The 15226-nt window shown below is 40.4% G+C and overlaps 1 protein-coding gene across 1 annotated transcript in view; it reads right to left on the bottom strand.

The window, feature by feature from the left end:
* itga11a (integrin, alpha 11a) overlaps positions 1 to 15226 on the bottom strand; it is a gene marked incomplete at its 5' end in the record, with an annotated part of 57758 nt that overhangs the window by 7535 nt on the left and 34997 nt on the right. Inside the window, 9 exons of the mRNA XM_083998555.1 lie at positions 3462 to 3560; positions 3736 to 3946; positions 4645 to 4730; positions 4811 to 4921; positions 5963 to 6102; positions 8587 to 8753; positions 9556 to 9686; positions 11291 to 11494; positions 14915 to 15058. Coding sequence (XP_083854681.1) covers positions 3462 to 3560; positions 3736 to 3946; positions 4645 to 4730; positions 4811 to 4921; positions 5963 to 6102; positions 8587 to 8753; positions 9556 to 9686; positions 11291 to 11494; positions 14915 to 15058 — 1293 coding nt within the window. The remainder of the gene's footprint in view (positions 1 to 3461; positions 3561 to 3735; positions 3947 to 4644; positions 4731 to 4810; positions 4922 to 5962; positions 6103 to 8586; positions 8754 to 9555; positions 9687 to 11290; positions 11495 to 14914; positions 15059 to 15226) is intronic.

Here is a 15226-nt window from a genome sequence, read left to right as displayed (position 1 = left end):
TCCTATTTGTGGAGAACGACCTGTGTAAGAAAGGTTTGTCTTCTTTTTTTAGCCTGTTTAAAAATAATTGGATGAATTCACGAGATGGCCATCGAGAACACACACACACACACACACACACACACACACACACACACACACACACACACACACACACACACACACACACACACACACACACACACACACACACACACACACACACACACACACACACACACACACACACGAGTGGTATGGGTCTGGAAGACATGATTGTCTGTGGCAGGAGGATTTTTGTGCGGCAGCGTAACTGAACATGGAAATTGAGGCAGAGCATGAAGCTCCTCTTCGTTCTCTTAGTGGATGAAGTCTTCCCACATCCGTGAGCCGCATCCACTGTCAATCATCACACACTGAATTGCAATAACTAGCGCACCGCGTCGCTGCACTCACTTTGTCTCGGCCGTTGTTGAGTTTACAGAACATGTAGTTTAACACAGGTCAGAAGCGTCCGGAAAAGTCCAAACAAGTGTGACAATGGGCTATTTTAAAGAGCCTGCCCTCACGCTCCGTCTTTCCTTCAGCTAAACTTTAGTGGTTGGAGCTGGTTTGGCATTGGCACCGATACACAATCAGCCTTGTTTAACTCTGTGCCACATTTTTATAAAGTTCCTAAGCCAGAGCACATCAGCCCTTGTGGCTCTGGAGCCTGTTCAGACTGAATGAGTGGGTATGAATCACTCAGGGAGTTTTAAAAGGGTGACCCGTGTCCTCTTGGTTCACGTTGTCAGGGAGCGTTACACAGAAATTATGTTTTTGTTGTTAAGGAGACGACTTTTGTTTGTGATAATGACGTGGTTTAGGAACGTTTCATGAACTCTCTCTATTTACCTTCATTACTTCATTCCCACAGCATTTGTCAGCAGATCTCTATCAGCGTAGAAGCTCAGAGCGAGACTTAAGACTGACATCAGACGGCTTATATATAATCTGCTCGCACTTTAATAGCTTCTAATAGCACCGTGTGATGAACGATCAGTGTCATCCCTATCACAGTTAATTCAAGCATCACCCCCTTAAAAACAGGATTCGATGCCTTGCTTCAAAATGCACTGGAAAGTGCAGAGTCTGTCAACCATAAATATGGTTGACATTACAAGCCTGTGGAAAAGCTTCGAAAACAGCAGAGCTGAACGTGAGAATCAGGAACAGATGAAAGGAAAAACACTTCCACGTCACTCTAGTTCACCTGGTGCACCAGGCTGAGGTGGAGAGAGGAGCTTTCTTCCTGCTGATAACAACAACTACTCTCTAATAGTGAACTGTGGAGGAAGCTGCAGTCTGTTTTGATGACCAAAGACAGTTACTTTAACTTTTACTTAAAGGGATAGTTCACCCAAAATTCTAATTTCACTCATTATCTACTCACCTCATGTCGACTAAGAGCTGTGAGAATTTTCAGAGTCCTCCGTTCCTTCTCTGAGTTACGGGGGGGTCCGCGCAGCAGTATTTGTCCATATAATGGTTATGAATGGATACCAACTTTCTTCGTCCAAAAAGACACACCAAAAAACATCCAAATACCTCCATACTGCTCATCTGTAATGTCCCTCTTGTATTGAAGCCCCGACATGAGAAATTGTTCCGAAAAAAATTAAATAAGTCTATATTTTAAGCTTGTTTGTAGCGGAAGCTCCCAGTGTCTCAGTTCACTGCTCTTCCTGTGTCAGTGCAAATCTTGCGTGATTTGTACTGACCGGTGGAACAAATTCTCATGTTGGGGCTTCAATACAAGAGGGACATTACAGACGAGCAGTATGGAGGTATTTGGATGTATTTTGGTGTGTCTTTTTGGACGAAGAAAGTTGGTATCCATTGACAACCATTATATGGACAAATACTGCTGCACGGACCCCCCCGTAACACAGAGAAGGCACGGAGGACAGCTCTTAGTCGACATGAGGGTGAGTAGATAATGAGTGAAATTTGAATTTTGGGTGAACTATCCCTTTAATGATTTTCAAGACAGCTGTGTGAGTGATGGCAACAAACTCACATAATATTATGGCCTGTGTCCCTGAAATTCTCCAACCTCCCCACTGTGGGTTTTTAGTAGCACCGGAATGTGTGACCTCATATAAATTGCGGGAGATTTATTTTGATATTATACTTGAAATTGGAAAATGTGAACTCAAAGTCGTCCCCATCAGGTACAGTTTACAGTATAACTCTGACCTATTCTTATTTATCAGTTTTATTACTTGAAAGATCAGTTTGTTCAAAGTGTTCAGAGATGGAAAAATATCTCTGAAAACACTTGAAAAGGTTTGGGTTTCTACTACTCTATGAAATCGAGATGTATTTCAACCTCTGGAACTGCATCAAGCAGACACTGTGTCAGGCTAAAGAAAATAGGAAGCTCTAAAACACTAAATCACATAAAATCATTGACACTGATGATAAAGATGGTCCATCCTGTCCCCTGCCCTTATCTAGCTTATTGACTAAATCAATCAGTACTTTTTTTTAATTTTTTTTTATCTATCTCCAGGCAAAGTTTCATCCAGTGCAGTGAGACATTGGTGGATTTCGGTGTTGGTCTTTTGGAAATATGATATGTTGACAATTTCACAGGTCCTGTATTCCTCAAAAGACTGATAGAAATTGTAAATGGAATTTTCTTAGGAAGGATTTTTTTTTTACAGGCCTTGAAATAGGCCTACATCATCACCAAAATGGACAAAGTGGTAAAAATTTGGACAACATTTTAAGTTCTTTGGATGTAAGAACATGGGACTGCTCTATGAGGACTGACACAGATAAAACCTGTAGATGTCAGTTATAAATATGTTAATGTACCACTGAGAGATGTTTACACTGACGTTATAATAAGATCTTAGATTAATCGTATATTACAGTTGCTTCAGTCACATTTGTTAGCTTTGGAGGGTTAAATAGAGAAGGGCATGTTTCAGTGTGGACGCTGTAGATGTCAGGCTATAGAAAGAAGAGATCTCACAAACCAGAACTAAACTGGGCTCCTCTGGTTGCCTTGTGGTTCTTACATTAACCAGTGTGGTCTGTCATGGTCATCTAGAGCCTGGAGCATGTGTTCAGGGCCCCTGTGGTCTAATACAGTCCACGTCAATGTTTTCTCAGCCCCTGGGTAGCAGCACCATGCAGCTGGGACTGGGCTGCAGGCATTTACTCTGATTTTTATTCCAGTCAGAAATGAAAACATCTCAGCTGACTTTTATCTTATCTGGGAATCGGTATGAACAATTTCCAATATGAATAAATTGCTCATGGTGGGAATGATAAAGCTTTACCTCTTTTTCCACTTTAAATGAGGAAAGGATGACTCTCATCTAAAGCATTTAAGGACATAAATCCAAAACATTGGATATAAGACAGGAAAATTAACCAATGGTTGATTTTTCGAAGTAATATATAACATAAAATGAATTAGATCACCTCACCTGAGACTTGGCCCTCATGAATGGAGCGCTGACATTGCAAAGCTTCTCATTCCTCAGTTTGTCCTCAGTGTAACACTCGATCTTGATGTCAGAGTTGTCCTAGATCAAAAATAACCACAGTTCAGATTTTCATTGCAGCACTGGCATCTGGAATGCAGGCTGAATCTCATCTAATCTGCTGGTTAAACATGAGACGTCTCAGGACATACATATACAGTAGTTTCACAAAGTTTTGAGAAAACCACGCGACTAATTCAGGGTGATCATCAGGTACCTTGACTATGAGGCTGGAGAAGCGTAGATTGTGTGTGTAGGTGATGTTAAGGCGAGTGTTGTAGGCGTTCTCTCCCTTGTTCTCCAGCCGTACGTCCACCACCATCCTCCTCCTGTTTCCCTCCATCACCCTCAGAGACCCCTCGGCCCCCTGCTCGCTCACATGGCGGCAAAAAGCCCCACGAGACTGTACAGGCTGCACACAGAACTGACTGCGAGCGAGGGAGGGAGAGGAAGTCAAACCATGAGTAAAAGAGGAGCCACAGATTCAGTATAGTGTAATCATTTTTACATTAAAGGGATAGTTCAACATTTTGGAAAATTGGCCCACTGCCATAATCCCTATAGTTTTAGGAGTAGGTTTGTTACCTTTAATTGTCGGTGCAAGCTATTTTTAGAATGGCGGAGCAGAGCCGCGAGCTGCTCAGAGCTACGCTACGGAAGCTAATGGGATTTTTTGGTTTCCCTCATCAAACTCATCAAATACACAATCCAACAACTCCAAAACCAACAACATTCACCACGCTATGAGATTATAATGGAACGTTAACGAGACAGAGTTGTTTTCGAGGCAAATGCAAAGACTGCTTGCCGAAAACCTCGAAAATCTCGTAACGTTCCGTTCTTTTTCATAGTGTGGTAAATGTTGTTGGTTTTGGAGTTGTTGGATTGTGTATTTGATGAGTTTGATGAGGGAAACCAAGAAATCCCATGAGCCTCCGTAGCGTAGCTCTGAGCAGCTCACAGCTCTGCTCCACCGTTCTAAAAATAGCTTGCACCGACAATTAAAGGTAACGAACGTACTCCTAAAACTATTGGGATTATGGCAATGCGCCAATTTGCCAAAATGATGAACTATCCCTTTAAATTGTCTGCATATTCTCACGTAGGTGAGTATGTATGTGCCTACTTTCGAGTCATCAGGTCGGTCATACTCTGCAGTGCGAGGTCCGGTATGCAGCGGTCGTCCTCGTCACAGCCGTTCCAGAAGGGCAGCTGGTCAAAGACACAAGCTTGGATGAGTCAAAGAAACAAGTGCTCCTTGTCTTTCTGGAGGACGTCAGAATGTCTCTCACCTCAGTCCTCACAACAGTAGGCCAGCTGTCATCCAGCACCGGCCCGTTGTCTGGACGCTGCAGTCCCACTTGTACAGCGAACACTATGGGCCTGGCATAGTCTGTGGTCTCCTAATATGGGACATTAAGTTCAAAAGATTACTGGTGGATTTACTGTATCATGGCACTTTATCTATGGCACACACATACACAAGTTCCACACGATGATGACGATGATCTCATCTTAATGAAGACTGTTTGTTGGCTTTGACTCCAGTCTGAGACCAAATTAATAGTGGTAGCACATCTTAATTAGTAGGTTTGGGGCCAAAATACTAATTTTCTCATGATTTATTCTGGCTTACATCAGCATGGTGATTCTGAACCAGAATAAATCATGTGAAAAGTGAGTATTTTGTCCCCAAATTTACTAATTAAGATGCAATACCATTGCAAGTTTTTTTTTGCAAACTTTGGTAACGCTTTATACTTTATTAAGGTCCTTGTAATAAGCGTTAGTTAATTAATTCGGCCCTTATAAGATGCTTATTAACATAATTATGTGTTTATAAGACTATGTAAGTGTTAATAATGTTATTATAATATAGTTAATATCAGACTAGGAGATTTACAAGAACTTAGAAGAAACTTGTTAACAATTTGTAGGTGTTTATGAACATTAATAAAAGCCTCATGAGTATCTTATAAGTGTTCATAATAGCATTACAAACACATATTGACTCAATTCATCTTTTTTTGTTTACTTTAATAATATTAAAATGTACTTCTATTATCAGTTAATATGCACTTGTTAACAGTTAAGTATGTTTCTTGGCAGCTACTGGATCAGCTACTAGATCTCATAAGGGCCTTATTACCTATTAACTAATGCTTATTACTGTACAAGGACCATAATAAAGCATTACCCAAACTTTTTGATTCATATCAAGGTCTTCGGTTCAGCACTCTGATTTGAGTGAGCCTCTTTTTGTGACCAAATTAATAGTCTAATATAGCCAAAGAGTTTTTGCTGAAATTCATGTTAAAAAGTGGACTCAATATCTAATGATGACAGAATTTGAACAAACAAATAAGCTTAAATAAATATGAACGATAACACATTTTCAAATCCATTCTCTCATTGCAAGTTTCCAGTGTCTACGTTGACCTCACCATGACATGGAAGTAGATGTGTTCGCAGGTCTCTTCTCCAGGAAGGAGGGTCAGGTTTTGGGGCTGCAGCTTGTTTGGGTTGTCCAGTATGGCCCGGGGGTTGAAACGTCGCTCCGCAATGGAGACATTATATTTGATCCCTAGAGGGTAAAATAAATAATAATGAACCTTCATATGAAACTGTTCTACTGCATATGATCATATTCTGCTGTTCTTGTGTTTAAATGTTTCAGAGATGGATGGGCTCCTGTCCTAAGTGAATAAATGGCAGCAACGGGCCATGGTAAATGACATCACTGCAGAGCAATATTAACTTGACTCTGAACATATAATAAATGTGTGACCAACATATACAAGAATCTATCCCCTCTGGCTTTAGTACTGAGTCACTTCCAAGCCACATTGTTTTAAAGGCTTTCCATTTCTTGCATCTTGTTTTCATGGCATGAGAAAAAAAATCCACCCGGGCTGAACTTATGCATGCCTTCTGTTGGGGGGGTCAAGCAGAGAATTAGAGAGCTGGAGAAAGATCTGAGCAGATAATGGATACAGAACTGGAAGCTTTTATCCAATTTCCACCACATCACAAGGATCATTATCAACCAATATAAAATGTTTTTCCTTTTTTGACGAGAGAATTACAACACTTCTTCCTGCACTGAGGATCTGGACTTGGACGGTTCTTGACTGTTTTAAAAGTTATGGGGCTGGTTGAGTAGTTTTTGTTTACAGACGCCACTCTCAAATATCGTGTACAGATATTTGCACATTGGCATAAATAAGATTTACTTGTATGAGAAAAATTCCATTTTATGCAACAGACCACTGTGAACTTCGAAACACCAGCACATCTGCCACGCATTACCATCCAGACACGACAATGAGAAGAAAATTAAATCAACGTGCTCCACTGTAGGCAACCGTGGAAGACAAGATAACTCCCTCTGTTCCTTCCCTCCTCTGTTTTGACACATCCGATAGATTTGATAAAGATGTCGACGGGTCAGGGGGTTAACTCGGAACACGCTCCCCCGCACCTCGGCTTCCTCCCCCCCATGAAAGCCTGTGAAACTGGACCCCGCCATGATATCTCTTAAAACAAATTGTGAGCAGAGAAGGCTCACATTCATTTGCAGGGGGGCTAAACCGGTCTGTAGGTTTGAAGGGTCAGTGAGCCGTTGCTGACATCGAACGGTCAGAAACACCTCACAGAAGATAAAAACAATATGGCGAGCGGATTTAACATTTAAAATCTAAGTTTGACTATCCGGAATTAACATTGTAGATATCAACAACGTCTTTCTGACTAGTCGTAATTACATTTTGAATAGTTGGATTTTTTATTCAAGATATCTGTAATTCAGTTTTGCCTCTTGTCAAAAAGAACATTTCAGATATCCGCAACTACATTCTTCCTATCCACAATTGTGATTTCAGATATCCACAACTACGTTCTTCCTAGGACAAATGACGTCACTTTTGCCATTCATGTGTATGGGGTTTGTCATTACAGATATCTACAATTCAGTTGCGGATATCCGCCATGTGAATTACAGATATCTGTAACTGAATTACGACTAGTACGAATTCCAGTTTGAGATATGTACAACGTCATTTTGACTAGTCATAATTGCAGTTACAGATATCTACAACGTCATTTCGCCTAGTCAAAACTTAATTACAGATATCTGAAAAGGGACATGTAGATATCTTTAATTGAGGTGAATTAAAGGTATCTTGAACTGGAATTATGACTAGTCAGAATAAAATTGTAGATATCTCAAACTGGAATTAGTACTAGTCGTAATTCAGTTACAGATATCTGTAATTCACATTGCGGATAACTGCAACTGAATTGTAGATATCTGTAATAACGAACCCCATACACATGAATGGCAAAAGTGACGTCATTTGTCCTAGGAAGAACGTAGTTGTGGATATCTGAAATCACATTGTGGATAGGAAGAATGTAGTTGCAGATATCTGAAATGTTCTTTTTGACTAGGCAAAACTGAATTACAGATATCTACAACACATATCCAGTCTGGCTTTTAAATGTTAAAATGGCTTGCCATACGTAGATGCATTCCAACACTGGACACCACCGGCGTGGTTCTGATAGACCAGCTGTGGATGCAGCATGTCGGCTTTGGCAGAGAAACTGCAGTGAGATCAGAATCTCTTGCTGCCAGCGACGGCCCATGCACTCTGCCCTCGGCGCCACAAGCTACACGGTGAAATGACTGCTGGACATGGAGGGTTGAAGTGAAGTGATGGATTTTCTCACTTTAAGCCAACTATGTTTCATTCTGTCATGTATCAGTGCAACTGCATTGCAACTGCAGATCCAAAATGTATACATTTTTCAGATGGGTGCATTGGCAAAAATACTCTGCTAAAAGTTTGACAGTATCCAATACAGCAGACAGGGCAAGAATCTTTTTATGTCAGAGACTAAATATGATTGAGTAGTTTTTGTTTGGTAAGTATTAATGTGATGAGTTGTATAAGAAATAAAAGGCTCAGCCAGTGGACGAGGGTTTTGTTACCAAACATCAGGCAGGGGGAGGAACAAGGAAACTTTGCTGGGTTTACACAGCAGTGGATTATTTTTGCTGGCTTACCAATTTCCTGTGTGGGAAGAATGGCTGTCCTGGCAGTGATGTTGAAACATACAATGGCTGACATACAGGTCACGTCTTTGCCACCTCTCTGACAGTCCTTCACAAAGATGTTGATCTTACTGGGCTCAAACCGGACAGTGGCGTATATCCGGATAACACTCTGTGACCTGTCAGGGCATGAAGGTATAAAAGATGAAGCCAACCTTTAACTTGTTAGACTCCAGGCAGGACAATCAATTCCTGAAAAGACAAGTCTTTCGTAAAGGGATAGTTCATAATTTTGGCAAATTGGCCCATTGCCATAATCCCTATAGTCATAGCAGTAGGTTCCTTACCTTTAATTGTCGGTGCAAGCTATTTTTAGAACGGCGGAGCAGAGCCGAGCTGCTCAGAGCTACGCTACGGAGGCTAACGGGATTTCTTGGTTTCCATCAAACTCATCAAATACACAATCCAACAACTCCACAACGCTCTGATGGACAAGTTGTGAGCTGCACATTCACCACGCTATGAGATAATAACAGAATGTTACCAGACAGAGTTGTTTTAGAGGGAAATTCATGCAAAACCACTGATACGCGTTCCCGCCGAGGCCAGTTTTTCATCAAGCAGTCTCTGCGTTTGCCTCGAAAACAACTCTGTCTGGTAACGTTCCGTTATTATCTCATAGCGTGGTGAATGTGCCGGTCACAACTTTGGAGTTGTTGGATTGTGTATTTGATGAGTTTGATGAGGGAAACCAAGAAATCCCATGAGCCTCCGTAGCGTAGTTCTGAGCAGCTCGCGGCTCTGCTCCGCTGTTCTAAAAATAACTTGCACAGACAATTAAAGGTAACGAACCTACTGCTAAAACTATAGGGATCATGGCAATGGGTCAAATTGCCAAAATGTTGAACTATCCCTTTAACTGCAGCAAACTTCTTTTATGTTTTTGTCAACAGTCTTAGTAATTTGCTGTGAAATACTAACCAGAGGAGAACGGCAGCGCCGAGGGAACCCACTGCCAGGTCCACTAAACCGTCGTCGTTCATGTCCATGGTGCCGTGGATGCTGCGGCCAAAGTACTGCAGGCCGGGGGCTAAATCTGCTGCTGCTATCCTCTGACAAACAGGAAGAGGAAAAAACATCATAATGAAAACAACCACAATTTACAGTCTCATTGTTAGAGCGGCCACATGAGCAATTAAACTGTGCAGTTCAAGTTTTTGGGAAATACAGTAATCCCATTCAAAGCCATAATGGAATTTAGACTGTACATTCACAATGATGTAGTCAAGAATCATAAAAATCCTCATCACTCCAGAAGTATTTAACTGTTTCTTAAACTGTAAGACCATAGACTACTGCGAAAGAGCCAAAAACAGTTTAGAGGTTCTATGTCCAATGTAACTTAAGTTTCCTAGGGTTTGTGTGGCGTGCACCTTTGTACCCTTTAGCCAATCTGGTGCAAATCACTTATTTTTAGATTATTACCAACCATTCCTTGAAGCATAACAATGTTTTGATATGTTCACTGCAGCTGGCTGTTTCTGTTTAAGAATTATCAGATAGGCTGCAGCGGATTAACTTATTTTGTACAGACTTGTTTGTCCCTTGTGTCTGACAGTCACTAGCCATCCACCTGTCCAGCAGCTGGCCCTCAGTCCTTTATCACTCACTCAGTATATAGCATCACCTTCATGCAGTCTGCTGTTGTGCTCCTTTATCTTTTGGTCTACAGGTCCATTATCCTATCCTGTCTGACTGTCATGGCCACTGCTGGTCTCCTTATTTTTCTTTGTGACTTGTGACTGAACTGAGCGTCAAACTTTCCACCAAGTAAACCCCCACACATCTGGGTACTGAACTGTTACAAGTATAGAATGACACTTATAGCGAGTCTGTTTTGTTTTACCATAGTGAACTGAACATAAATCAGTGGCTGCCTAGAAAGTGGTAATTCTAATGAAAAACATTTGGTATGATTTGGGAAGTGGTCAGCAGTGATATGAACTGTGTGGGAAATTATAGTCAATAGACAAAAACATCCAGATACATTTGTTCTGTCTGTTAAAGGGACAACGAGGAGTTTCTATTTGGTTATAAAAAAGTCTCACATATAATTAATGGATTCAGTAACACTTAATACGCGATTCAACAAGTGCTTTATAGAACGAGTTATACGATATTATTTAGAACAACTTGCCAGGTTGTGTAAACTCCTCCATTAGCCGCTGTATTCAGAAAAGAAAATTGATTTTGAGCCCACTATGGGTCTTAACATTAGTGTAATCACTCATCTATCAGACGATGCAGCCCAAACTTTGTGCAAAATTCTATTTTCGAGTAAATCCTGGATGAAAGTAGAAAAAAAAAAAAAAAGTCTCACGTTAATGTGGATGAATCTACGTTACCACTTGTTAATGGGCCCATTTTCGATAAATATATTGTTTTGTCTCTATCGTTATTTTGTTATTATTAGTGGTGGTGGAAATGCTGGGCGAGCCGACCAGCGTTTCTTTACTTTCGGTTTCGTGGCGAGTCATGAGAATAACACCGCCGAATCGCCGTTTATGGTGGGAACTACGACGGTATGTGATCGTCTTCCAACCTCTGACAAATAATTTCACGGTGCACGGAGGCTCATAAATGTGGTGTGAAAACACTTTGCTTTTCCAAAACTCATCATTGTCCCTTTAAGTGTATTTTTTTCCAGACTTCCTACCTGTTTGTATTTGCGTATTATTCTGTTTTGCTGACTGAAGAAAACATAAACAGCTCCTTTGTGGTCGTCTTCCAGCGGCGCTCCCACCACCAAGTCGTTGAAGCCGTCGCCGTTTAGATCGGGGACGGGAGCGAGCGATGAACCAAAGCGAGCGTTCTGGCCGCCGTTGTGGATCTCCAACGCCCCTTCGAGGATGAAACGATTCTGAGGGATGACGGGAAACATAATGAATTCATACTTTGTTATCTTTTCGGGAATATCCTAAAGCGTACTCATAAATATTAGATACATGTTTTACATGTTGCACAAATCATCATCATCTAACCAACAGAAAGCATTTGTTTTTCCTTTGGATCCGCTTCATGAATATTTCAAAGCAACCGTGCCTTAAGGGAAAACTGAAAAGAACTACTTACTCTGTCATTTCATGTTGGTAAATAGACATTAGCTTTAGGGGGAAGTTCATAAAAGTTCATTTAATTATAAGTTACTGCAACAAATAAACAAACAAAATATCACACGCACATGTGCAAGGAAAACAGACAAAGCCTTTACAGTATACACATTTATAGTATGAATGAGCATGTGTTAGTCAAAGACAGTGCTCTTGTGCATTATATCCAGAGGGAAGATCTAGTTTTCCAGGACTAATCAATTTCTTCATTACCTGTCAATAACTCATTTAGACATCTCATTATGAGCCCAAGGCAGAGATTGTTATCTGTCCTCCATCCTGTGAAGTTTGTTTTTGCACTTACATCAAAACCATTTTAAGAGCTCTAATCATAATTTATACAGGAAAAAGCAACAAGCACGTCTTTTGAAATCCATCCTCTAATCAAACAGAAGATAATGTTTGGATCAGCTTCTGTAATTTTCCACATAATCCCTTAATTCTGCCTGTTTGAACTCAAATATTTTAAACATGTGGGATACAAAAGTGAGGAATTTTACCTCCAGGTCATAAAATAACTTAAGGGCGCCGTATAGCTTTAGTGTATTTATTTGAAGTTCTATTCTTGGTGAGTGTTAAGTCAGATGGAAAATATCTATGATGTCTTTGAAAGCAGCTACCCAACTGGAAAACAGTCTGACAAAATGGAGCCAAATGCTCACGTCCATCAGTGGTCATGCATATCATTGCTCCACTTGGCATCCCGGCCCATAATGTAATTTAAGGTCGTCCGACGTAACGTGAGATCACTTGTTTTTCCAGTTGTGCAAATGGGACGGGTGTTGATTTAGGAGTGGAGCTTTGCTACCTGATGTGTGCATGTGTGACAAAGAGGGAGACTGATAGAGAGTTGGAGAAAAAATATAGCCAGCTCTGTTTAAATTTGAAACACATGGATCGTGTGGAGGCCATGAAGGGTCATGACTAGTCTGCAGCGCAACTTCTGCATGTGGCTGTTCTGCTGCGCTTTCGCTTAAGACCTGCAGAGTTGCACAATGATCGATGTGAACGCAGCTTAGTAGCAGCTTGTTATTGATTATATCTGTGTCCTGTACTTGATAATTTCCACCATTCTGCTGACTGGAAGACATTCATCTCACATGAATGAGAATTAGAAAGAGGAAAATATCTATCTACAATAGAAGGGCTCTGTGAGGCTTCAGGCTGAGTGCTGCTTTGAGTTAAATGCTAAAATCAGAATATTGACATACTCACAATCACAATATTAAACAGCACAAATTCTTTTTTTTACCTCCTTGAGGTCAAACAAACAGGACATACTGTCATCATCTAAGTTGATATGGCAAACATGTTGAAAAGCAGATGTCTAAACTGCACATGTGACTGTCAAATATTCACTCTTTTACCTCAGTTTTGTTCTACTCCAGATAGAAGGAGACCCTACAGCAGCTGGATGGAGACTGTGTCTGTCTGCTGTTTGGTGCTGGGGGTAGTGTTCGCTGGGGTTTCAGAGCATTTATGATAAAAGCAGCTGCATAGCTATGGCCGAAAACGGCACCATATGGGCACTGAGAGTGAACCAAAGCAATAAAATCGTGGGACAGAAAACCCAAACAATGAGCGAAAAGACACTACAAAAGCACCATGAGGGAAATTGCAGGCATGTGATCCGTTGTTAACATAAAACTTTTGATTATGGCTGCTTTGAAATGAAAACTATTTTAAGTGTCAGAGCAATCCATCAAATCGTTATAGAGATTTCTCCATTTCAAAAAAAAAAAGCAGAAAATGGAGACCAGACCTATGTGAGGTACTGGTTTACAGCAGATGTAGAAGATATTTCTATTTTTTGATGAGATTCTTGACTAGTATTGTCATTCCTAAAGTTATGCTGCTGGAATGGCTAATGGCCAACAAAAATGCTTTTTTTTACACTTCTTAAAAGTCAAGTCTGCAGAATCACATGGATGTGGATGAGCAACATACACTGTGACTACAGGGTGTCCAACCTTTAACAGTCTTCCAATAACAATACCACTGTGCAGCATCTAGAGCAACACCTGAAACAACCTCATCATGATTATTAATTGCCCTGAACATGTGGTATTACTGTCAAGTAGATGACAGACAGTTTTAAAAGGAGTGATTTCTCTCTGTTTGTGTTTTGACTGTTAGGCTTGGCTTTGCCTGCCTGCCACCTGTGATGTGGTTTGGGCCACAGCAGATATTTAAATACCTCTTTCTATGGCTTCTCATTGGATTCAAAACAGCTGAAGACATTCATTATTCCAATGAGCACGACAGACCCAGAATACCAGGAGATTTCCTTCTATTAAAGAAAGTTCTCGCCTCCAAATACTTTGCTGGAAATGGCTTTAAAAAGGGGCAGAATACTTTCCTGTTGAGTTCACGCTACATGTCTAGTAAAGCCTACACACTGGCATGGCAGGGGTTTTCTCATGTGATCAACACATTTATTCTGGACATAGTCATGTGTCAAATGTCTGTCTGCAGCATGTCAAGTGTGGAGCTGCAGGGCAGCAGAGTGTGTGTTACAGCAGTGGTTCTCAAAGTCAAATTTTTCTTGAAATTGTACCACTTTTTTCTAGAATTTTTAATTAAATTTTTTTTTTGAGAAATTTTTACCACTTTTTCTAGATTTTTTTTTAAACTTTGAGAAATTTTACCAGTTTCTTCTAGAATTTTTTAAAAACTTTTTTGAAAAATGTTATCACTTTTTTAGAAATCTTATCACTTTTTTCTAGAATTTTGATTTTTGATTTTATTTCATTTTATTTTTTGAGAATTTTTACCACTATTTTCTAGAAATGTTTAATTGTTTTTGGAGAAATTGTGGCACTTTTTTCCCCCAGAAATTTGTGTACAATATTTCTACAAATTCACACCATTGGCCCTAATTTGAACGTATACATTGACTAAAAAAATAATGTTCATCAGTCTCAGAACAAATATTTGTGTATTTCTAGTGTTTGCTTCAACATTTTGTCCAATGGGGGTCTATGGTCTACTTTGTGTCAATTTAGGGGTCCTTGAGAACCACTGTGTTGCAGGACACTTCTGGTGTGAGGTGTTAGAAATGACTGGGAGGGTCTGGAGTTTGAACAGGTGCTGACCCACTTCTGAGTAATGATGGCTTAGTCTATGGTTGATACGTGTCCAGGCTTTGTGTGTTTAGAGTTGATACCCACCAGCTCTGTCACTCTGTAGATGTAGACTTTTCCCTTCTCCATGCCTGCGCTGAAGAACATCGGAGCTGCCACTAAGAGGTTGTCAGTCACACCGTCCCCATCAATATCCAGAGGTGCGATCTCGCTGCCATAATAGGAGCCAATCTGAAAGAGACATATACTGTAAGCATTCCAATGCTAAGATCTTCATTGTTTGTTATTTAATCATTTAATGCAATTCATTTAGGTTATTACACTGTTTTATGGAAGAGTGTGTTTATTTAAATGCCATAACAAAGATTATCGTGTACTGTCTATCCCTGAAATTCTTGA

The sequence above is a fragment of the Trachurus trachurus genome (assembly GCF_905171665.1).
Source record: "Trachurus trachurus genome assembly, chromosome: 3".
NCBI classification, from domain to species: Eukaryota; Metazoa; Chordata; class Actinopteri; order Carangiformes; family Carangidae; genus Trachurus; species Trachurus trachurus.
This window is presented reverse-complemented; position numbering and strand designations above follow the sequence as displayed.